The 24,122-nt window shown below is 46.0% G+C and overlaps 1 protein-coding gene across 1 annotated transcript in view; it reads right to left on the bottom strand.

Moving 5' to 3' along the window:
• Positions 1-11,176: 11,176 nt before the first annotated feature.
• LOC115126444 (chordin-like) overlaps positions 11,177-24,122 on the bottom strand; it is a 51,862-nt gene continuing 38,916 nt past the window's right edge. The window contains exons 14-21 of the mRNA XM_065024334.1: positions 20,995-21,108; positions 15,226-15,417; positions 14,893-14,986; positions 14,683-14,739; positions 14,061-14,164; positions 13,644-13,901; positions 13,056-13,149; positions 11,177-12,850 (exon numbers count right to left, since the gene is read on the bottom strand). Of these exons, the coding sequence (XP_064880406.1) occupies positions 12,786-12,850; positions 13,056-13,149; positions 13,644-13,901; positions 14,061-14,164; positions 14,683-14,739; positions 14,893-14,986; positions 15,226-15,417; positions 20,995-21,108 (978 nt within the window). The 3' untranslated portion in view covers positions 11,177-12,785. The remainder of the gene's footprint in view (positions 12,851-13,055; positions 13,150-13,643; positions 13,902-14,060; positions 14,165-14,682; positions 14,740-14,892; positions 14,987-15,225; positions 15,418-20,994; positions 21,109-24,122) is intronic.

A 24,122-nucleotide genomic window follows, 5' to 3' on the forward strand; every position in this document is an offset into this window, starting at 1 on the left:
GGGGGATGTTGTTTCTCACACTACTGGCCTATATGGGGGATGTTGTTTCTCACACTACTGGCCTATCTGGGGGATGTTGTTTCTCACACTACTTGCCTATCTGGGGGATGTTGTTTCTCACACTACTGGCCTATCTGGGGGATGTTGTTTCTCACACTACTGGCATATCTGGGGATGTTGTTTCTCACACTACTGGCCTATCTGGGGGATGTTGTTTCTCACACTACTGGCCTATCTGGGGGATGTTGTTTCTCACACTACTGGCCTATCTGGGGGATGTTGTTTCTCACACTACAGGCCTATCTGGGGGATGTTGTTTCTCACACTACCGGCCTATCTGGGGGATGTTGTTTCTCACACTACTGGCCTATCTGGGGGATGTTGTTTCTCACACTACTGGCCTATCTGGGGATGTTGTTTCTCACACTACTGGCCTATCTGGGGATGTTGTTTCTCACACTACTGGCCTATCTGGGGATGTTGTTTCTCACACTACTGGCCTATCTGGGGGATGTTGTTTCTCACACTACTGGCCTATCCGGGGGATGTTGTTTCTCACACTACCTGCCTATCTGGGGGATGTTGTTTCTCACACTACTGGCCTATCTGGGGGATGTTGTTTCTCACACTACTGGCCTATCTGGGGGATGTTGTTTCTCACACTACTGGCCTATCTGGGGGATGTTGTTTATCACACTACTGGCCTTTCTGGGGGATGTTGTTTCTCACACTACCTGCCTATCTGGGGGATGTTGTTTCTCACACTACTGGCCTATCTGGGGGATGTTGTTTCTCACACTACTGGCCTATCTGGGGGATGTTGTTTCTCACACTACTGGCCTATCTGGGGGATGTTGTTTCTCACACTACTGGCCTATCTGGGGGATGTTGTTTCTCACACTACTGGCCTATCTGGGGGATGTTGTTTCTCACACTACCTGCCTATCTGGGGGATGTTGTTTCTCACACTACTGGCCTTTCTGGGGGATGTTGTTTCTCACACTACTGGACTATCTGGGGGATGTTGTTTCTCACACTACTGGCCTATCTGGGGGATGTTGTTTCTCACACTACTGGCCTATCTGGGTGATGTTGTTTCTCACACTACTGGCCTATCTGGGGGATGTTGTTTCTCACACTACTGGCCTATCTGGGGGATGTTGTTTCTCACACTACTGGCCTATCTGGGGATGTTGTTTCTCACACTCCTGGCCTATCTGGGGATGTTGTTTCTCACACTACTGGCCTATCTGGGGGATGTTGTTTCTCACACTACCTGCCTATCTGGGGGATGTTGTTTCTCACACTACTGGCCTTTCTGGGGGATGTTGTTTCTCACACTACTGGACTATCTGGGGGATGTTGTTTCTCACACTACTGGCCTATCTGGGGATGTTGTTTCTCACACTACCTGGCCTATCTGGGGATGTTGTTTCTCACACTACCTGCCTATCTGGGGATGTTGTTTCTCACACTACTGGCCTTTCTGGGGATGTTGTTTCTCACACTACTGGCCTATCTGGGGGATGTTGTTTCTCACACTACTGGCCTATCTGGGGATGTTGTTTCTCACACTACTGGCCTATCTGGGGATGTTGTTTCTCACACTACTGGCCTATCTGGGGGATGTTGTTTCTCACACTACTGGCCTATCTGGGGATGTTGTTTCTCACACTACTGGCCTTTCTGGGGATGTTGTTTCTCACACTACCTGCCTATCTGGGGGATGTTGTTTCTCACACTACTGGCCTATCTGGGGATCTACTGGCCTATCTGGGATGTTGTTTCTCACACTACTGGCCTATCTGGGGATGTTGTTTCTCACACTACTTGCCTATCTGGGGGATGTTGTTTCTCACACTACTGGCCTATCTGGGGGATGTTGTTTCTCACACTACTGGCCTATCTGGGGATGTTGTTTCTCACACTACTGGCCTATCTGGGGATGTTGTTTCTCACACTACTGGCCTATCTGGGGATGTTGTTTCTCACACTACTGGCCTATCTGGGGGATGTTGTTTCTCACACTACTGGCCTATCTGGGGATGTTGTTTCTCACACTACTGGCCTATCTGGGGATGTTGTTTCTCACACTACTGGCCTATCTGGGGATGTTGTTTCTCACACTACAGGCCTATCTGGGGGATGTTGTTTCTCACACTACTGGCCTATCTGGGGGATGTTGTTTCTCACACTACTGGCCTATCTGGGGATGTTGTTTCTCACACTACTGGCCTATCTGGGGATGTTGTTTCTCACAATACTGGCCTATCTGGGGATGTTGTTTCTCACACTACTGGCCTATCTGGGGGATGTTGTTTCTCACACTACTGGCCTATCTGGGGGATGTTGTTTCTCACACTACTGGCCTATCTGGGGATGTTGTTTCTCACACTACTGGCCTATCTGGGGGATGTTGTTTCTCACACTACTGGCCTATCTGGGGATGTTGTTTCTCACACTACCTGCCTATCTGGGGATGTTGTTTCTCACACTACTGGCCTATCTGGGGATGTTGTTTCTCACACTACTGGCCTATCTGGGGATGTTGTTTCTCACACTACTGGCCTATCTGGGGATGTTGTTTCTCACACTACTGGCCTTTCTGGGGGATGTTGTTTCTCACACTACCTGCCTATCTGGGGATGTTGTTTCTCACACTACTGGCCTATCTGGGGGATGTTGTTTCTCACACTACTGGCCTATCTGGGGATGTTGTTTCTCACACTACTGGCCTATCTGGGGATGTTGTTTCTCACACTACTGGCCTATCTGGGGATGTTGTTTCTCACACTCCTGGCCTATCTGGGGATGTTGTTTCTCACACTACTGGCCTATCTGGGGATGTTGTTTCTCACACTACCTGCCTATCTGGGGGATGTTGTTTCTCACACTACTGGCCTTTCTGGGGGATGTTGTTTCTCACACTACTGGACTATCTGGGGATGTTGTTTCTCACACTACTGGCCTATCTGGGGGATGTTGTTTCTCACACTACTGGCCTATCTGGGTGATGTTGTTTCTCACACTACTGGCCTATCTGGGGGATGTTGTTTCTCACACTACTGGCCTATCTGGGGGATGTTGTTTCTCACACTACTGGCCTTTCTGGGGGATGTTGTTTCTCACACTACTGGTCTATCTGGGGGATGTTGTTTCTCACACTACTGGCCTATCTGGGGGATGTTGTTTCTCACACTACTGGCCTATCTGGGGGATGTTGTTTCTCACACTACTGGCCTATCTGGGGGATGTTGTTTCTCACACTACTGGCCTATCTGGGGGATGTTGTTTCTCACACTACTGGCCGTTTCTGGGGGATGTTGTTTCTCACACTACTGGACTATCTGGGGTATGTTGTTTCTCACACTACTGGCCTATCTGGGGGATGTTGTTTCTCACACTACTGGCCTATCTGGGTGATGTTGTTTCTCACACTACTGGCCTATCTGGGGGATGTTGTTTCTCACCTGAATGATCTGAATCTAGGATTACAGGGACTTTCTGCAACTGTATTCAATGTGTGGGACAAAATTGAGGCTGTGATTAAGAAGTTGGAGCTCTTCTCTGTCTGCATTAACAAGGACAACACACAGGTCTTTCCATCATTGTATGATTTTTTTGTGTGCAAATGAACTCAAGCTTACGGACAATGTCAAATGTGATATAGCGAAGCACCTGAGTGAGTTGGGTGAGCAATTACGGAGGTACTTTCCTGAAACGGATGACACAAACAACTGTATTCGTTATCCCTTTCATGCCCTGCCTCCAGTCCACTTACCGATATCTGAACAAGAGAGCCTCAAAATTGCAACAAGCGGTTCTGTGAAAATGTAATTTAATCAGAAGCCACTGCCAGATTTCTGGATTGGGCTGCGCTCAGAGTATCCTGCCTTGGCAAATCGCACTAATAAGACACTGATGCCCTTTGCAACCACGTACCTATGTGAGAGTGTATTCTCGGCCCTCACTAGCATGAAAACTATATACAGGCATAGACTGTGTGTGCAAAATTATTTAAGACAGAGACTCTCTCTAATACAACCCAACATTGCAGAGTTATGTGCATCCTTTCAAGCACACCCTTCTCATTAACCTGTGGTGAGTTATTCACATTTTGCGATGAACAAATAAGGTTTTATCTGTAAGATTGTCAAATAAAGAGCAAAATTATTGTTTATTATTATAATATTATTTGTACCCTGGTCCTATAAGAGCTCTTTGTCACTTCCCACGAGCCGGATTGTGACAAAAACTCACACTCATTCTTATGTTTAATAAATGTATCGTATAGTATTTGTGTGGCAGGCTTACAATGATGGCAAATAACAACATTTGAGAGTGTGCTGACCCTGGTGCTAGAGGGGGTACAGCTGACCCTGCTGCTAGAGGGGGTACGCAGCTGGAGGTTGAATGTTTGAAGGGGTACGGGACTATAAAAAGTCTGGGAACCACTTCCCTAGAGCATCTTCTCCATTTATTGTCCTCCATTCCTTATTTTTTACATTTTTTAATTCACACTTAATCCATTTTATCACACTTACTTAGCCTTCTCACTCACAAGAGGGAAAGAAGATTGCAATATTGAAGATCAATATCTGAAATGAAAGTCATCTGGTGCGTCACTCACTCTCACTTGATGCGTCAGTGTCACATGTGTCACCCCCATCACTTTATAAAGTTGTATTGCAAGTAAGCATAAAAAGTCTACATTTATAGGCCAACCAGAATAGCTGAACCAGCACTGAATATTATAGGCTGTTGGGATAGAGTAACAACTCTCATCAGTCAACAGGTTTAATGGTAGGGCATGCCAGTAGAGAATATACCAGCAAACATCATTTTCATCTGTCATCTGTTTGCTGCACTGTGTGTGTGTGTTTGTGTGTCAGTCTTTCGCCTCTGAGTGAGCGGGCATCACTTGCGATGATGAGGGTGATCTTCACGGTTGAATGTGACCATGTCGGCACCGCGGGACTTCTGTCTGAATGGAACCGTGAGTCTGAGAGACAGGGTGAGGGTGAGGTGAGGGAATGGGGGCAATAGCTGGTTAATGGGAGATGAGAGCAGGATGAACATTTCCCCATACTCACCATCCTTTCCTCAATGCGATATCTCCAGTTCACAATCCTAAAATATCCCTGTTGGGCTCCAGTCACCTGTGATACTCCATATCTCCCCTGAGCATTGGGTTGGAAGAGTGGGGAAAGAGTGGAGGCAAGATGGCAAAATTCGACCACAAGAGAAGGTGGTCTTCTTAAGGAAAGTTCAGATTTGTTTTTTCATCACTATCTGGCACTGGAGATGGTTGGTTTGCTGCTATAGTGGGCTACAGGCTGGAGATGGTTGGTTTGCTGCTAAAGTGGGCTACAGGCTGGAGATGGTTGGTTTGCTGCTATAGTGGGCTACAGGCTACAACCGATGTCCAGGAATTCTAATCCATCTTCCTGTTGCTTCATAGCCTCCTTCGAAACTGCCGGCTGCCAGGCTTGTCGCTTCGCTGATGATGAGAAACCGTGCTGTTCAGCCCAACTTCCAACCGGAATTTCTCAAGCCGCATTCCCTGTTCAACCTATCAAGTTGCGAGGAAATACACATACAGATAGCTATAGGTATCAGAGGACGTGACGTCAACGGGATCTGTCTCGTTATTTTGGAGGGGGGATAGAAACGAAACCCATGCATGCAACAGCTTGTCTTGCCCATGCTGGTACAGCGGAACATCGATTCTGTGTTGCAATGCGGGTGCTGCCGCAGCAACTGTTACTGCCCAGCTCTTTCTGCTCCACTCCACGCCTCCACGTGTGGTGTTGATCAGAGTATGATAGGGATTGATAGGCTTCGCGTATCAGTTTCGTAAGGAGAAGCCTATAATAAATTCATGCCGATAGACTAATTCAAAATGACACCACAGGGTTGAATTAAAATATGAGTAAAATCATGAATACCCCCTTTGATTTGAATGTGTCGCTGACTTGTTCTTTCTGTGCTACCCTGACGCACACGAGTGCAGTTAACTTAGGTTCTTTTTTTTAGATGAGCTCTGCCGGACAAACGGCAATTAAAACACAGAGGCTTTGAGAGTGAAAAGTACTGCGTGAGATGCATGTTTATTCATGATGCGTCTATGCTGGGTTGATTAGGCTCGTCTGTTTCTCGAGCCTTGGGGAGCTGTGGTAATGCGCAAGCCCATGGCGTCTGACGGGAAAGCGGTAGGTTCGGTTCATCATTCATGTCTTCAGCCTTATGTCTAGGCTATCGTATTTTCCAGCCCAGCCCAGTCCGACACAGTAGCCTAGTAGTCTACACAGCACAGTAAACAGTAATGTGCCGACGCTGCCATATCCATCTCGGTTTGGAAAACGCCGGGTCTGAAGATGGATTTGGATTCTGGAGGTAAAGTGGCTATGGCTGTCTCAGTGTCTCAGCTCCGGAGCCATTACTGATTTCGGACCGGGAAGGAATCCTCCAGGTTTTTCCCTCATAGACTGATAGTTAATTCATGAACGAAACAAAATATAGGCCCATTAATTATGGCCATAAGTCACCTAACAGGGACATACAGAACCCCCTTGTCGACAATAAAGCAGATAAAAAAATCATTTTGGTTTAAAACTGAGAGAAAATACCCACATTAGACTCAAATGTGCCCTACCTGGCACATTAATCTCGACGTTAATTGTTTTGGGACATCGTTTTGCCCTACTGCATTGTTCAATTACACTCCGTGGCCCTGTATTTCGTTAGCCAACGCAGTGTGGAGATGAGAGCGCGTGGGGACGCCACATTCAATAATGTAATTTGATTCTCCAAACCTATTGTTGCCCTCTCATGCTGTCTTTGAACTAGTGCGTGACCGGACAGGCTCAAAGCCTGGATACCACCTTGTATTCATCCTACATTGGAACTAGTTTACTGGGACAAGTTTGGGAATGGAAGATTAATCACGGTAATGGAATGCAGAAGAATCCAATACACATGGAAGCTCTGGACTTGAAGTGCTCTTGGGATTTCTATTGGTTGGTTACTCTGTTAAAAATATTCCTTAGTTTAGAGTCATTACTGTACCTGTAAAGAGCACAAAGTCCCACTTAAAGTCTCCTCTGCTCTCCCTTCATTCCTTTCTTCCTCTCATCTTTCTCTATACAGCTCTCTAAACGCTTTCATCTCCCTCCCTCCTTCCTCTCCTGTCTCTCTATCCAGTCCTCTAAATCTTCTCCTCTCCTCTCCCCATTCTCTTCTCTCCTTCCCTCCCTCTATACAGCCCTTAAACCCACTCCTTTCCCCAGCCCTGCTTGAAGTGTCATGTCCAAGGCAATCACTATGTGAGCCCCAGCATACAGAGGATCTATTCAACAATGACAGATCAAACATTTTATGTATGTCATACCCTGGTCATGTTTAATCAAATATCAGCCAGTCTGCTCTCTTGTTTTCTCTCCAGTCTCCTGTAATACTCACTCAGTCCAGCAGATGGCAATAAAACAATAATATTAAAACAATATTCAAAAAATAATATCACAACAGTAATATTATAACAATAATGTTATAACAGTAATATTAAAACAATAATAAAACAATAATATTATAACAATAATAAAACAATAATAAAACAATAATATTAAAACAATAATAAAACAATAATAAAACAATAATATTAAAACAATAATAAAACAATAATGTTATAACAATAATAAAACAATAATAAAACAATAATATAACAATAATATTATAACAATAATAAAACAATAATATTATAACAATAATATTATAACAATAATATTAAAACAATAATAAAACAATAATATTATAACAATAATATTAAAACAATAATAAAACAATAATATTATAACAATAATAAAACAATAATATAACAATAATAAAACAATAATATTATAACAATAATATTATAACAATAATATTAAAACAATAATAAAACAATAATATTATAACAATAATATTAAAACAATAATAAAACAATAATATTATAACAATAATAAAACAATAATATTAAAACAATAATAAAACAATAATATTATAACAATAATATTATAACAATAATATTATAACAATAATATTATAACAATAATATTAAAACAATAATAAAACAATAATGTTATAACAATAATATTAAAACAATAATAAAACAATAATGTTATAACAATAATATTAAAACAATAATATTAAAACAATAATAAAACAATAATATTATAACAATAATAAAACAATAATATTATAACAATAATAAAACAATAATATTATAACAATAATATTAAAACAATAATATTATAACAATAATATTATAACAATAATATTATAACAATAATAAAACAATAATATTATAACAATAATAAAACAATAATATTAAAACAATAATAAAACAATAATATTATAACAATAATATTATAACAATAATATTATAACAATAATATTATAACAATAATATTATAACAATAATAAAACAATAATGTTATAACAATAATATTAAAACAATAATAAAACAATAATATTAAAACAATAATAAAACAATAATGTTATAACAATAATATTATAACAATAATAAAACAATAATATTATAACAATAATAAAACAATAATATTATAACAATAATATTATAACAATAATATTATAACAATAATATTATAACAATAATATAACAATAATATTATAACAATAATATTATAACAATAATAAAACAATACTTTAAAAACAATATTAAAACAATAATAAATATATAATCTGAGTGACTGCTCGGAAATGGTCTCCTTATCCTCGTTACTCTGCAGGAATGGCCCTTGGCTTTCTCATGTCCCAGGAACTGTGGCATCCATAGACAAACTGATGCCTGGATGTCAAGTTTCCACAGTCCTAAATCTAATGTTTTCAATAATTCACTGCAGTTTCCGCCAGCGACCACTAGAGGTCCCAGTAGATCTCTGTAGGGGAACAACAGAAAGGACTGAATGAATTAACGTAGTGTGTGTGTGCGCGTGCATGTGTGAACAGTGAGTGTTAGTAGCATGTTTGTTTGCAGAGTCGCTAATTCCTGGTCATTTGAGCAGTTTATATTGCTATCCTGCTGTTGTCGTTATAAGAGAGGGGGTACAGTGTTAGTCCAGTGGAAAACCCTTACTGTCTGTGTCTCTTCCTCTTTGATTCTTTAACTCTACCTCCCCTCTCTCTCTCTTTCTCTCTGGGTTTGATGATGCAGGAGCCTTGTTTACCCGTCTCCCCCTTTGTGTAACTACTCCTGGAGAAAGTTAAACAGCCCTGGGCCACACTAGGACAACAGCAGGTCTCTCCTCCTCCTCCTGTTCTCTCCTCTATCTCTCGCTCCACACTCTCTCTGTCTGCTCTCTGTTCCCATCTTCTTTTATCTTCCATTTGCTCCTCTTTTTATAACCCCACACTCTCTCCAACTACTGTTTTCTTCTCTCCTCATTCAACTCCTGTCCTTTATCATTTGCTGCCTCAAAGGGCACTGTAACCTTCGACCTTCACCCTACAATGAAGAGGTATAGACTTCTAAAGCACTGCGTCTCGTCTTTTCAGACTGAGTTCCCCTGTAACTTTCTCCTATCCCAGTCTGGGTGGGGCTGTGTCCCTGGGTGTGCTGTCTGCTATAGGGGGTTATTGTGGAGCTGAGCCCTGTGCTGCCTGCCCGTGGCTCAGCTCAGGCCCAGAGATTTAAGAGGCTTTTCAAAGGCCCTGTGACCCACAAAGCCACGTAGCAAGAGAGAGAGGGAGAGACAGGAGGAGAGATGGAGGGAGAAAAAGAAGAGAGGGGGGAAAGAGAGAAGAAGTGAACACTTACCCACAGAGAGACAGGAATGTGCCATGAAAATGCACCCACACTATGGCATGCAGATGCAGACCCACATACTTCCGTCCCTCCCTCCCCCAGCCAGTCAGTAGACATGCCTCTGATCCAAGCTGTCGGAACAGAGCCATAGCTCAGCATTGTTGACCTTTGACCCTAGCCTCCAGCTGTGTGGCTGCTGGCTGGTTAGACGGCTGGCGACTTTACAACATGGCTTCTCTCTCTGCTAAGGGAAGGTCAGCAGGTGCAACTGGACATGCTCACAACCAGCTGGCTCTACCATAGGAGGTGATTTATGTCAGTACTATTTACCTGCCCATAGGGGGAGCAGTAGATGTTCAGTCTGTGTCCTTTGGCTGAATCAGTGTGCATGTGGCAGGTTGACTTTTGTTGTCATGAGTCTTGTCCTGGAGGCAGAACTGAGCAATTTCCCCTTAAATAGGCCAGCTGCAAAGTAAAAATGGGCTATATTGTAAAAAGTACTGAAAACAAAAATGAGCTTTTCGTTCTTAATTTAAGGTTAGGGTGTGGCAGATGGATTTGCAGTGTGGTTAAGGTTACGTTTAAAAACAGATTTTAAGACTTTGTGGCTGTGCCAGCTAGGGACAACAATGCAGAGCTGCCTCCAGAACAAGATTCATGATGGAAAAACGCTAACCTACGTGCATGTGTGTGTTCATTCTTCAGGGGCAGAGTGTGTACCTGTGTACATCTGTGCATGTGTGTTTATGTTCCAGTCTGTCTGTCCTTTGTCTGAGTCATTGTGATTGTGTGTGTGCGTGCATTTGTGTCTGTCTGTATGTGTGAGAGAGAGTGTTCCTTCAGGGACAGAGTGCATTGCGGGTGCTATAGAACACATGTGGTGTGTGTCTATGGAGCGAAGGAGAGGAAAAGTAAGAGAGAGTGCCATCTGATGAAGGGTGGAGAGGGAGAGAGAGAGTAGGGGAGCTACGTCTGTTTGTCACATTTCCCCATTCCTCAAATCCAGCTGGACAGAACAAGGGAGGAGGAGAGAGGGAGAAGGAAGGAAAACAGACAGATCAGAGGGGAAGAGAGCAAGAAAAGGGAGAGAGGACAGAGAGAGCAAGTCAGGTCAAAATGGCCTGTCATCTCCATAGGTATGTGGTTATACATGTATGTAGAGAGAGAGAGAGAGAGATAGAGGATGCATTGAAAAGTAGAGAGACAGAGAGGAGTCAAATAAAGTTAGGGAAAAGAAAGTGGAACCAGTTGATACAGGAAATGGAAGAGTGAAGAGAAGAAATGAAAGAGAGAGAGATTAAGATGAAGAGAGAAGAGAGGAGGATAGCGGAAAAAGTTATGGATTTCAACTAAATTGTCAAAAGACAATTTATTACGAACAACTTTTATTTTTTCCTTCACACGGTCAATAAATACAAGCAAGATTCATAAAAATAACAACACTAATACAAAGTATTATAAAATAATGACACATATTACTGAAATGAGAAACTGATAACATCATGGACGAGCACATGAAGAGGTGCAATACAGGTCAGAGTTATAAATAAATCTAAAACAGATGTTCATGTAAACTTACTGTATATTCTAATCTCTTCAGTAAGCTATTAGAATAGATTCTTGTTATGCTTTTCCAAGGGAAGTGTTCTATTGGTGCTGACTGGATGGGATAAGAGAACATATGTGTGGTGCTGACTGGATGGGATAAGAGAACATATGTGTGGTGCTGACTGGATGGGATAAGAGAACATATGTGTGGTGCTGACTGGATGGGATAAGAGAACATATGTGTGGTGCTGACTGGATGGGATAAGAGAACATATGTGTGGTGCTGACTGGATGGGATAAGAGAACATATGTGTGGTGCTGACTGGATGGGATAAGAGAACATATGTGTGGTGCTGACTGGATGGGATAAGAGAACATATGTGTGGTGCTGACTGGATGGGATAAGAGAACATATGTGTGGTGCTGACTGGATGGGATAAGAGAACATATGTGTGGTGCTGACTGGATGGGATAAGAGAACATATGTGTGGTGCTGACTGGATGGGATAAGAGAACATATGTGTGGTGCTGACTGGATGGGATAAGAGAACATATGTGTGGTGCTGACTGGATGGGATAAGAGAACATATGTGTGGTGCTGACTGGATGGGATAAGAGAACATATGTGTGGTGCTGATTTATGAGATCGTCAGTGATGCTCAGTCTTTTTTGTGTGTGTTTCCATCTAGCCACCCAGTAAGTTTACTGCCTCGTATGTTTGTGGCGGTTTAGCAAGCCTTTTTACCACTGGTAAACACACACACACACACACACACACACACACACACACACACACACACACACACACACACACACACACACACACACACACACACACACACACACAAACACAACTTAGGGCTGAACTTCAGAAATAATTCCTAATCAAGACTACCAATACATCCATTTGAACAACTAAACAACAAACAGTGTCACCTTGTGTACCGGTATTCGAATATGAAGGGTAATTGTGTGTGATTTTTGAAAGGGTAATATTCATCAAGAGGAAGCAAAACAACTAGAAACAAAAACAACAACAAAAGTCCCATTTCAAAGGAGATACCAGTCAAAAGACACAGCTGCAGCAGTTATGTTGGTCCATTTCATATCTCTTTTTGGTCCTTTCTTTCCATTCTTTCAGTTAGCTTCTGTGGACTGTACGTCCTCAGTCCCTTCCATGACACCTTGGTGCTCCTCTTTCTCCTTCTTTTTCTCTGCTTGTCTTTCCTTCCGTCGTTACAATCCAGAGGTTGACTAAGGGGTGGGAGTGGACAGGGGGGTTGTGGGTCGGGGTAGGAGGATCATAGGGGGCTTGGCTTTAGGGGGTGTTAGCTGACCCAGTGTGCAGGTCTAGGTCTCCCCATGAGGGGGTAGGTAGAGAGCGGGGGGGGGGGGGGGGTAGAAGGGGGGATGCGGGTGGAGAGGCGGTCTCAGCTCAGTGTCTCCAGCTGTTCTTCTTTTCCGGAACTTTCATCAGCTCCTCCTCTTCCTCTTTGGAATCTAAACAAGAGAGACAATCCAATATGAATTCAATCTATGATTACTACATGAATCATCACTGTTTGAAAGCATGTCATCAGGATTGAGAGCATGTCATCAGGATTGAGAGCATGTCATCAGGATTGAGAGCATGTCTCGCAATTTCAAGCATGTGTCCTCAGATGCTCTGGCTTGGGAGCATGGTGTGTGTGTGTGTGCTTGTCACCTTGGCACTCAGGACAGCACATGCCCTCCCGGCGGGTGATGTTACTACAGGTCAGGACTGGACACTGTTTCCTCTGACACTTAGTCACACCATGCTGGAGAGAGGGGGAGAAAGAAAGAGAGAGAGAGAGGAAGGAGGGGGAGAGAGAGAGAGGGAGGTACATTTGGAAAACACCTCACAATGCTGAGAAACCAGAAAATGCTCCATGCTTCTCAACTCCAAATCCCGGAGTTACCCCCTACCCCCCCGACATTGGAATTTTAAGGGCTACCCAAGTACCCCCATCCCTACAGCTTTGAAGCTCAACCACGTCTGAAACATCCCTACTCTTTCTGCAAAAACATGTATCACAGTGGCATGGAAAAACTCAGAAGAAACTTTGAGCCTGGGTTTTTAAAGGTTTACTGAAACATAGGGAGTTCTCCAGTGCTTTTTTTCTCTTTTGCTCTTTGGGGTTTAGGCCCAACAGTCTGAATCTTTTTTTGTCTTGAATTGTGTTGCTTGGCAACAGGTCCAATCCCACTCCAAGTGGCTGTATTATGTAAGAGACTTGTTCCTGACTGGTACCTGACTCTCTGTAATACTCACGTCACACCAGCAGGTGATGCACTTCATCTCTCCCATCAGGGGCACACGGGGGTGCCAGTTGTCACTGTTCTGGTAGAAGTTCTTCCCAAACTTGCAGTGACTCGTCCCGTCTGCCTGCATCATGTCAGCGTGCTCCAGGGGGGGGTTGTCTTCCTCCGGACATTCCTTACAGCAGTCTGAGGGGCTACGGCGTACCGGACGACTGCAGGTCAGGGCTGGACACGTCACCTTCTCACAGTGCACCTCGCCTGTGGCTCCCTACAGGAGTGGAGGAGGAAGGACACAATGGGAAATTAGCAGAATTTACATGACATTCTAGGAAGCTGAAGAAAGATTAATAGTCATGTTTCTAATAATGTTAGCATCACTTATCGACTAACATCATGCTAGCTGTGAAGGAATAACCTAGAGGCCTACCTTGCAGGTGCAGAGGGCACACTTGATGTAGCCAAACGGAGGGACGAATGGATGCCAGGTAGACCCAGGAGCATGCATCTTCTGGTCCCCCTCAAAGTAACAACCTGAGAGAGAGAGAGAGAGAGAGAGAGAGAGAGAGAGAAAGAGAGGGAGGGGGGGCAGAGGGATGAGAGAAATAGAGGACACTCTTAGCATTGGAAATGCATATCAATCTCAGAGGTAAAGCGTATCTGTTGGCACAAAGACACAGAGGGAACCAGACAGATGGAGATGAGGGAGGGTGACAGAGAGAGACAGAATGAGTGCCTGCTGGGAGGGAGAGACAGAGGACCTGAGATGGAGAGGAGGGAGGGAGACAGAGAGAGACAGAATGAGTGCCTGCTGGGAGGGAGAGACAGAGGACCAGACAGAGGACCAGACAGATGGACAGGAGGGAGGGAGACAGAGAGAGACAGAATGAGTGCCTGCTGGGAGGGAGAGACAGAGGACCTGAGATGGAGAGGAGGGAGGGTGGTGGAGAGAGACAGAATGAGTGCCTGCTGGGAGGGAGAGACAGGACCAGACAGATGGAGAAAGCGAGAAAGAGGAGGAGTGACAGTCAGACAGAGAGATGGTTGAGAACCTTCTGGATGCTCGTCTAGCCTCTCTGGAGTCTTCATTTCCTTGGGGTTTTTCCTCTCTAAAGGACAGACGGGAAACAGACACAGGGAAGTATTATTTCACAACTTTGCGACCGTAATGGGGTGCCCTGTCAAGAATAAGAAAAACACAGTCAAGCACATAATCCCATTCAAACATAGTAACACACACACACACACACACGCACACTCACCAACACACATGGGGCAGCACTTGTCGTCAGGCTGGATGGTGCGAGAGCAGGTGAGAACTGGACAGATGACCGGGTCACAGATCACTGTGCGCTTCTACAGGGAGGACAGAGAGATGGAGGGATGAGGAAGGAGAAAAATGTACAGAAGAAGAGGTGGTTAGACACAAAGTCATTCAATATAGAAGTAGAAACTTTACTTCTAGATTCTCAAGACTTCTAGATTCTCCATCAAAAGGGCTTCTTAGTCGAGGACTAGACATCATTTGTCTGGGAAACAAGCACTAATTTAATGTGTAACGTGGTTGTAGTTGGTTGTAGTTGGAACAGTCCTACCTGACAGCTGCAGGTGAAACAGTGGTTGTAGTTGGGGGTCCAGAGTGAGCCGTGGGCGTGGTGTTGAGTCTCGAAGAAACAGGTGTGGGGGTCTTTCTTTAGTTCCTCAGGATCACGCACAAACAGGTCATCAAACTCCGCCAACTCCACCTCACCCTTTGTCCGAAACTCACAGTTATTAGGCACATGAACCTGTAGGGAGAGAAAGAAAGAAGGAGGGAGGGAGAGAAGCAGGGAGGAGTAAGAAAGAAGGAGGGAGGGAGGGAGAGAAGCAGGGAGGAGAAAGACAGAAGGAGAGAGGGAGAGAAGAAGGGAGGAGAAAGACAGAAGGAGAGAGGGAGAGAAGCAGGGAGGAGAAAGACAGAAGGAGGGGGGGCAGAAGCAGGGAGGAGAAAGAAAGAAGGAGGGAGGGAGAGAAGCAGGGAAGAGAAAGAAAGAAGGAGGGAGGGAGAGAAGCAGGGAAGAGAAAGAAAGACAGGAGGGAGGGAGAGAAGCAGGGAGGAGAAAGACAGGAGGGAGGGAGAGAAGCAGGGAGGAGTAAGAAAGAAGGAGGGAGGGAGAGAAGCAGGGAGGAGAAAGACAGGAGGGAGGGAGAGAAGCAGGGAGAAATACAGAAGGAGGGAGGGAGAGAAGCAGGGAGGAGAAAGACAGAAGGAGAGAGGGAGAGAAGCAGGGAGGAGAAAGACAGAAGGAGAGAGGGAGAGAAGAAGGGAGGAGATAGACAGAAGGAGAGAGGGAGAGAAGCAGGTAGGAGAAAGACAGAAGGAGGGGGGGAGAAGCAAGGAGGATAAAGAAAGAAGGAGGGAGGGAGAGAAGCAGGGAGGAGAAAGACAGAAGGAGAGAGGGAGAGAAGCAGGGAGGAGAAAGACAGAAGGAGAGAGAGAGAGAAGCAGGGAGGAGAAAGACAGAAGGAGGGAGGGAGAGAAGCAGGGAGGAGAAAGAAAGAAGGAGGGAGGGAGAGAAGCAGGGAAGAGAAAGAAAGAAGGAGGGAGGGAGAGAAGCAGGGAGGAGAAAGAAAGAAGGAGGGAGGGAGAGAAGCAGGGAAGAGAAAGAAAGAAGGAGGGAGGGAGAGAAGCAGGGAGGAGAAAGAAAGAAAGAAGGCGGGAGGGAGAGAAGCAGGGAGGAGAAAGAAAGAAGGAGGGAGGGAGAGAAGCATGGAAGAGAAAGAAAGAAAGAAGGCGGGAGGGAGAGAAGCAGGGAGGAGAAAGAAAGAAGGAGGGAGGGAGAGAAGCAGGGAGGAGAAAGAAAGAAGGAGGGAGGGAGAGAAGCATGGAAGAGAAAGAAAGAAAGAAGGTTGGAGGGAGAGAAGCAGGGAGGAGAAAGAAAGAAGGCGGGAGGGAGAGAAGCAGGGAGGAGAAAGAAAGAAGGAGGGAGGGAGAGAAGGAGGGAGGAGAAAGACAGGAGGGAGGGAGAGAAGCAGGGAGGAGAAAGAAAGAAGGCGGGAGGGAGGGAGAGAAGCAGGGAGGAGAAAGAAAGAAAGAAGGAGGGAGGGAGAGAAGCAGGGAGGAGAAAGAAAGAAGGCGGGAGGGAGAGAAGCAGGGAGGAGAAAGACAGGAGGGAGGGAGAGAAGCAGGGAGGGGAAAGAAAGAAGGCGGGAGGGAGAGAAGCAGGGAGGAGAAAGACAGAAGGAGGGAGGGAGAGAAGCAGGAAGGAGAAAGAAAGAAGGCGGGAGGGAGAGAAGCAGGGAGGAGAAAGAAAGAAGGAGGGAGGGAGGGAGAGAAGCAGGGAGGAGAAAGAAAGAAGGCGGGAGGGAGGGAGAGAAGCAGGGAGGAGAAAGACAGAAGGAGAGAGGGAGAGAAGCAGGGAGGAGAAAGAAAGAAGGAGGGGGGAGCAGGGAGGAGAAATACAGAAGGAGGGGGGGAGAAGCAGGGAGGAGAAAGACAGGAGGGAGGGAGAGAAGCAGGGAGGAGAAAGACAGAAGGAGGGAGGGAGAGAAGCAGGGAAGAGAAAGAAAGAAGGAGGGAGGGAGAGAAGCAGGGAGGAGAAAGACAAGAGGAGAGAGAGAGAGAAGCAGGGAGGAGAAAGACAGAAGGAGGGAGGGAGAGAAGCAGGGAGGAGAAAGAAAGAAGGAGGGAGGGAGAGAAGCAGGGAAGAGAAAGAAAGAAGGAGGGAGAGAGAGAAGCAGGGAGGAGAAAGAAAGAAAGAAGGCGGGAGGGAGAGAAGCAGGGAGGAGAAAGAAAGAAGGAGGGAGGGAGAGAAGCAGGGAAGAGAAAGAAAGAAGGAGGGAGGGAGAGAAGCAGGGAGGAGAAGGAAAGAAAGAAGGCGGGAGGGAGAGAAGCAGGGAGGAGAAAGAAAGAAGGAGGGAGGGAGAGAAGCATGGAAGAGAAAGAAAGAAAGAAGGTTGGAGGGAGAGAAGCAGGGAGGAGAAAGAAAGAAGGAGGGAGGGAGAGAAGCAGGGAGGAGAAAGAAAGAAGGAGGGAGGGAGAGAAGCAGGGAGGAGAAAGACAGGAGGGAGGGAGAGAAGCAGGGAGGAGAAAGAAAGAAGGCGGGAGGGAGGGAGAGAAGCAGGGAGGAGAAAGAAAGAAAGAAGGAGGGAGGGAGAGAAGCAGGGAGGAGAAAGAAAGAAGGCGGGAGGGAGAGAAGCAGGGAGGAGAAAGACAGGAGGGAGGGAGAGAAGCAGGGAGGAGAAAGAAAGAAGGCGGGAGGGAGAGAAGCAGGGAGGAGAAAGACAGAAGGAGGGAGGGAGGGAGAGAAGCAGGGAGGAGAAAGAAAGAAGGCGGGAGGGAGAGAAGCAGGGAGGAGAAAGAAAGAAGGAGGGAGGGAGGGAGAGAAGCAGGGAGGAGAAAGAAAGAAGGCGGGAGGGAGAGAAGCAGGGAGGAGAAAGAAAGAAGGAGGGGGGAAGCAGGGAGGAGAAATACAGAAGGAGGGGGAGAAGCATGGAGGAGAAAGACAGGAGGGAGGGAGAGAAGCAGGGAGGAGAAAGACAGAAGGAGGGAGGGAGAGAAGCAGGGAAGAGAAAGAAAGAAGGAGGGAGGGAGAGAAGCAGGGAGGAGAAAGACAGTAGGGAGGGAGAGAAGCAGGGAGGAGAAAGAAAGAAGGAGGGAGGGAGAGAAGCAGGGAGGAGAAAGAAAGAAGGCGGGAGGGAGAGAATCAGGGGGAGAAAGACAGAAGGAGGGAGGGAGAGAAGCAGGGAGGAGAAAGAAAGAAAGAAGGCGGGAGGGAGAGAAGCAGGGGGGAGAAAGACAGAAGGAGGGAGGGAGAGAAGCAGGGAGGAGAAAGCCAGAAGGAGGGAGGGAGAGAAGCAGGGAGGAGAAAGAAAGAAGGAGGGAGGGAGAGAAGCAGGGAAGAGAAAGAAAGAAGGACAGAGGGAGAGAAGCAGGGAGGAGAAAGACAGGAGGGAGGGAGAGAAGCAGGGAGGAGAAAGAAAGAAGGAGGGAGGGAGAGAAGCAGGGAGGAGAAAGAAAGAAGGCGGGAGGGAGAGAAGCAGGGGGGAGAAAGACAGAAGGAGGGAGGGAGAGAAGCAGGGAGGAGAAAGAAAGAAAGAAGGCGGTAGGGAGAGAAGCAGGGGGGAGAAAGACAGAAGGAGGGAGGGAGAGAAGCAGGGAGGAGAAAGCCAGAAGGAGGGAGGGAGAGAAGCAGGGAGGAGAAAGAAAGAAGGAGGGAGGGAGAGAAGCAGGGAAGAGAAAGAAAGAAGGACAGAGGGAGAGAAGCAGGGAGGAGAAAGACAGGAGGGAGGGAGAGAAGCAGGGAGGAGAAAGAAAGAAGGAGGGAGGGAGAGAAGCAGGGAGGAGAAAGAAAGAAGGCGGGAGGGAGAGAAGCAGGGGGGAGAAAGACAGAAGGAGGGAGGGAGAGAAGCAGGGAGGAGAAAGAAAGAAAGAAGGCGGTAGGGAGAGAAGCAGGGGGGAGAAAGACAGAAGGAGGGAGGGAGAGAAGCAGGGAGGAGAAAGACAGGGCGAGCATGAGAGAGTGAATCGACATACCAATTAGGGTCTGGCTTAAAATTGTATCAGTTATAGAACCCATTGCCCTTTATGGTTGTGAGGTCTGGGGTCTGCTAAAGCAACCAAGAATTCACAAAATGGGATAAACACCAAATTGAGACTCTGCATGTAGAATTCTGCAAAAATATCCTCAGTGTACAACGTAAAAAAACGAATAATGCATGCAGAGCAGAATTAGGCCAATACCCACGAAATATCCAAATCCAGAAAAGAGCCGTTAAATTCTACAACCACTTAAAAGGAAGCGATCCCCAAACCTTCCATAACAAATCCATCACATACAGAGAGATGAGCCTGGAGAAGAGTTCCCTAAGCAAGCTGGTCCTGGGACTCTGTTCACAAATACACACAGACCCTACAGAGCCCCAGGACAGCAACACAATTAGACCCAACCAAATCATGAGAAAACAAAAATATAAATAAACAAACAGAGAGTTTAAACAGAGAGTACACAGTGGCAGAATACCTGACCACTGTGACTGACCCAAACTTAAGGAAAGCTTTGACTATGTACAGACTCAGTGAGCATAGCCTTGCTATTGAGAAAGGCCACCGTAGGCAAACCTGACTCCCAAGAGAAGACAGACAATGTGCACACTGCCCACAAAATTAGGTGGAAACTGAGCTGCACTTCCTAACCTCCTGCCAAATGTATGACCATATTAGAGACACATATTTCCCTCAGATTACACAGATCCACAAAGAATTCGAAAACAAATCCAATTTTGATAAACTCCCATATCTATTGGGTGAAATACCACAGTGTGCATCACAGCAGCAAGATTTGTGACCTGTTGCCACAAGAAACGGGCAACCAGTGAAGAAAAAACACCATTGTAAATACAACCCATATTTATGCTTATTTATTTTCCCTTTTGTACTTAAACTATTTGCACATAATATGACATTTGATAAGTCTTTATTCTTTTGGAACTTTTGTGAGTGTAATGTTTGCTGTAATTTATTGTTTATTTCACTTTTGTTTATTACCTATTTCACTTGCATATGTTTCCCATGCCACTAAAGCCCCTTAAATTGAAATTGACTTGAGAGAGAGGGGCAGAAAAGGGTGAGCATAAAAAAGGGAGAATGAGAGGAGGGACAGAGAGAAAGAGAGCAATGAGGAGGAAGGAAGGTGGGAGAGAGGGGGAAGACAGAGGTTAGGATGCTAATGATTGGTTGGATACATCTGCCTTGTGGCTTGTTGTAAAGTGTACTTTCTGCCCATGGCCCTACGGCTCCACGGCAGATTGCTGTTTGTGTCAGACCTGTTTGCTATTAAAACTGCCGGACCTTACTGGGTTTGTGTGTTCTTACACATTTCTTTCTTTCATTCTAATCACTGGCAGCTAAGACAAAATCATCAACCAGGCCACCTGTAACGATGTGTTTGTTTGAGGGTGTGTGTGTCCTCATAAACTTGTATTTTTCACCAAAACGTCTCTGAAAACACAAGACCACCTGCCAGTGAGAGTGCGTGTCTATGTGGCCTCACACTGGCTAAGTGAGCAATCAACACACACACACACACACACACACACACACACACACACACACACACACACACACACACACACACACACACACACACACACACACACACACACATATATATAAACACTCAGCTGGCTAGGGCCCTGAGGGGCCTCACCTCCCTCCCTTCCTACTCTCTTCCACCTGTCATCGCTCAATCTCTATAATCCTCAATATATTCCAATAATGCATGATCAACCTGAAGGGTGTGGGTTGACATTAAGAGTGAGGTATGGTTTAGAGTGGTTGAGTTATGGCTGTGGAGGGATTGTGTTATGGCTGTGGTCCTACTCACCCGTCCGCGTATCTCTCCTCTGATGTTGACCTTGGTGCTGACCTGGATGAAGGCTGTCCCTCTGTCCAGGTGACGCAACAACTCTACACTGATGTCCTTCAACACACCCTGGGCCTGAGAGAGAGACACCGAGAGAAAGACAGACAGAGAGCGAGACAGATATACTATATAGACAGATAGATATACTATATCACCTAATCAAATATATTTCACCTAATCAAAGAATTAGCCCAGCAGGAGAAGCTCTCCCTTGATAAAGATACCCCCACACCGAGCGGGTCAGACCAGACCTCTTCATTATGTAACCCCACAGACGAGCAACCCCCAGCAGAGAGTCAACCTCCCAGCACAGATTACCACTCCCTCATTGAAATGAAGGACAAATTCACCCAGCTGGAGATAAGGCAGGTGGAGCTGGAACAGCAGGTGATTACACTTCAGTCAGCACAGACCCAGACAACAGTCCAGCACAACAACAGCCCCTTAACCAGACCCGGAGAGCTGGAGGTGGACAGAGACATATCTGCACTTTGGACAGTGGTGAGACAAATACAACAGGAGAAAGAGGAGCAGAACAGAGCACTAGAGGAGAGTGTCAGACTGCTGGTGGAGGAGAGGTTGAGGGGATGGAGGAGAGGTTGAGGGGATGGAGGAGAGGGTGAGGGAGATGGAGGAGAGGTTGAGGGGGACGGCGTGCGACAGAGAACAACCCACTAGAGAGGTGGCTACCCCCACAGAGAAGCCAGCAGAACAGCCCACCTCAGCACCCAACAAAAGTCTCGACACCACAGCAGAACAGTCCACACCAGACCCTGACCATAGAGTCGACATCACAGCAGAACAGACAAATGAAGAACCCCAAGCCCAGCGGCTCTCACCCCCTCTGAGCACCCCCTGTCAGCCTGCCTGATAGCCCCTCTGACAACCCCCCACACCCACTGAGGACAAACACAAGACACAGATTGTACTACTTATGGACTCAAATGGGAAATATATAGAAGAAAAAAACTTTTCCCAAACACAGTGTGTCTAAACTCTGGTGTCCAAACACCCAGCGCGCCCTAGACCTTCTGTCTGAGGCCAAACTAGGGTCACCCAGCCACATAATAATACACACAGGCACAAACGACCTGAGAGCACAACAAGAAAGAGTGGCCACAGCACTGAACGGAGTAATTCAAAAGGCTTCTTCTACTTTCCCCAACGCACAAGTGGTTATCTCCACCCTGCTACCACGAAAAGACTTCCACCCTGCCACAATACAGCGGGTAAATGCAAGTATTTCCCGTGATTGTGCCTCAAAACCAAATGTTTTCCTGGCACACCACTCCACCATGGACTTGAACAGCCTCTATGACCAGGTCCACCTCTACAAGGCAGCAGTGCCCACCTTTGCCCGAACTCTAAAGGACATCGCTCTCAAACGTATCCCCAACACTTCACACAGGAGCAACAGATCAATAGACACCCCACCCAGACCGGCGAGACACCCTCCCAGACCTGCAGGACCCCCCCCCCCTGGACCTACACATAGAGGACCCACGCCAAGAGGAATTACATCCAGACCACCGCACACCCAGACACATCCACACCCCCACCCCAACCAATCAACACCCCCCCACGTCAACCATGCCCACACCCCATTTAGGCCCCCTCATATCAGACCTATGCCACTCCTGCCCACCCCATGCACCCCACCCCCGCAAAGAGGGCCTCAACATGGAAGCCACACATACGCCCAGGTAGTGAGCGGGCAAACAGTCCCAACCCCCACTCTCACACTCGCCCAAGCCAATGGCATGTACCAGATGCTCAGCAGGCTCTGCTCACACTTACTGGCCTGAGGCCAAACCACGACCAACAACATTGGACACTCTATGGAACAAAAAGCATTCACTATATCATCCTGGAATATCCAAGGCCTGAGGTCATCTGCCTTTGGCCTGAAGAGCAGAAACCCGGACTTCACCAAAGAAATCGGTAACACAGACATTGTCATCCTGCAAGAAACCTGGTATAGAGGAGACAGACCCACTGGTTGCCCTCTAGGTTCCAGAGAGCTGGTAGTCCCATCCACCAAACTACCAGGTGTGAAACAGGGAAGGGACTCAGGGGGTATGCTAATTTGGTATAGAGCAGACCTAACTCACTCCATTAAATTAATCAAAACAGGATCATTCTACATTTGGCTAGAAATTCAAAAGGAAATTATCCTAACAGAGAAAAATGTCCTCCTGTGTGCTACCTATATCCCCCCACTAGAATCCCCATATTTTAATGAAGACAGCTTCTCCATCCTGGAGGGCGAAATCAATCATTTCCAGGCCCAGGGACATGTACTAGTCTGTGGCGACCTAAATGCCAGAACCGGACAAGAACCTGACACCCTCAGCACACAGGGGGACAAACATCTGCCTGGAGGTGACAGCATCCCCTCCCACATATGTCCCCCTAGGCACAACTATGACAACATAACCAACAAAAACGGGTCACAACTCCTGCAGCTCTGTCGCACGCTGGGTATGTACATAGTCAACGGTAGGCTTCGAGTGGACTCCTATGGTAGGTACACCTATAGCTCATCTCTTGGCAGTAGTACTGTAGACTACTTTATCACTGACCTCAACCCAGAATCTCTCAGAGCGTTCACAGTCAGCCCACTGACACCCCTATCAGACCACAGCAAAATCACAGTCTACTTAAACAGAGCAATACTCAATCATGAGGCATCAAAGCCAAAGGAACTGAGTAACATTAAGAAATGCTATAGATGGAAGGAATGCAGTTTGGAAACCTACCAAAAACAATTAGGCAACAACAAATTCAATCCCTTTTAGACAATTTCCTGGGTAAAACGTTCCACTGTAATAGTGAAGGTGTAAACCTGGCAGTAGAAAATCTTAACAGTATATTTGACCTCTCAGCTTCCCTATCAAATCTAAAAATCTCAAATAGAAAACCGAAGAAAATTAACAATAATGACAAATGGTTTGATGAAGAATGCAAAAATCTAAGAAAGAAATTGAGAAACCTGTCCAACCAAAAACATAGAGACCCGGAAAACCTGAGTCTACGCCTTCACTATGGTGAATCACTAAAAAAATACAGAAATACACTACGGAAAAAGA

The sequence above is a fragment of the Oncorhynchus nerka genome, linkage group LG11 (assembly GCF_034236695.1).
Source record: "Oncorhynchus nerka isolate Pitt River linkage group LG11, Oner_Uvic_2.0, whole genome shotgun sequence".
NCBI classification, from domain to species: Eukaryota; Metazoa; Chordata; class Actinopteri; order Salmoniformes; family Salmonidae; genus Oncorhynchus; species Oncorhynchus nerka.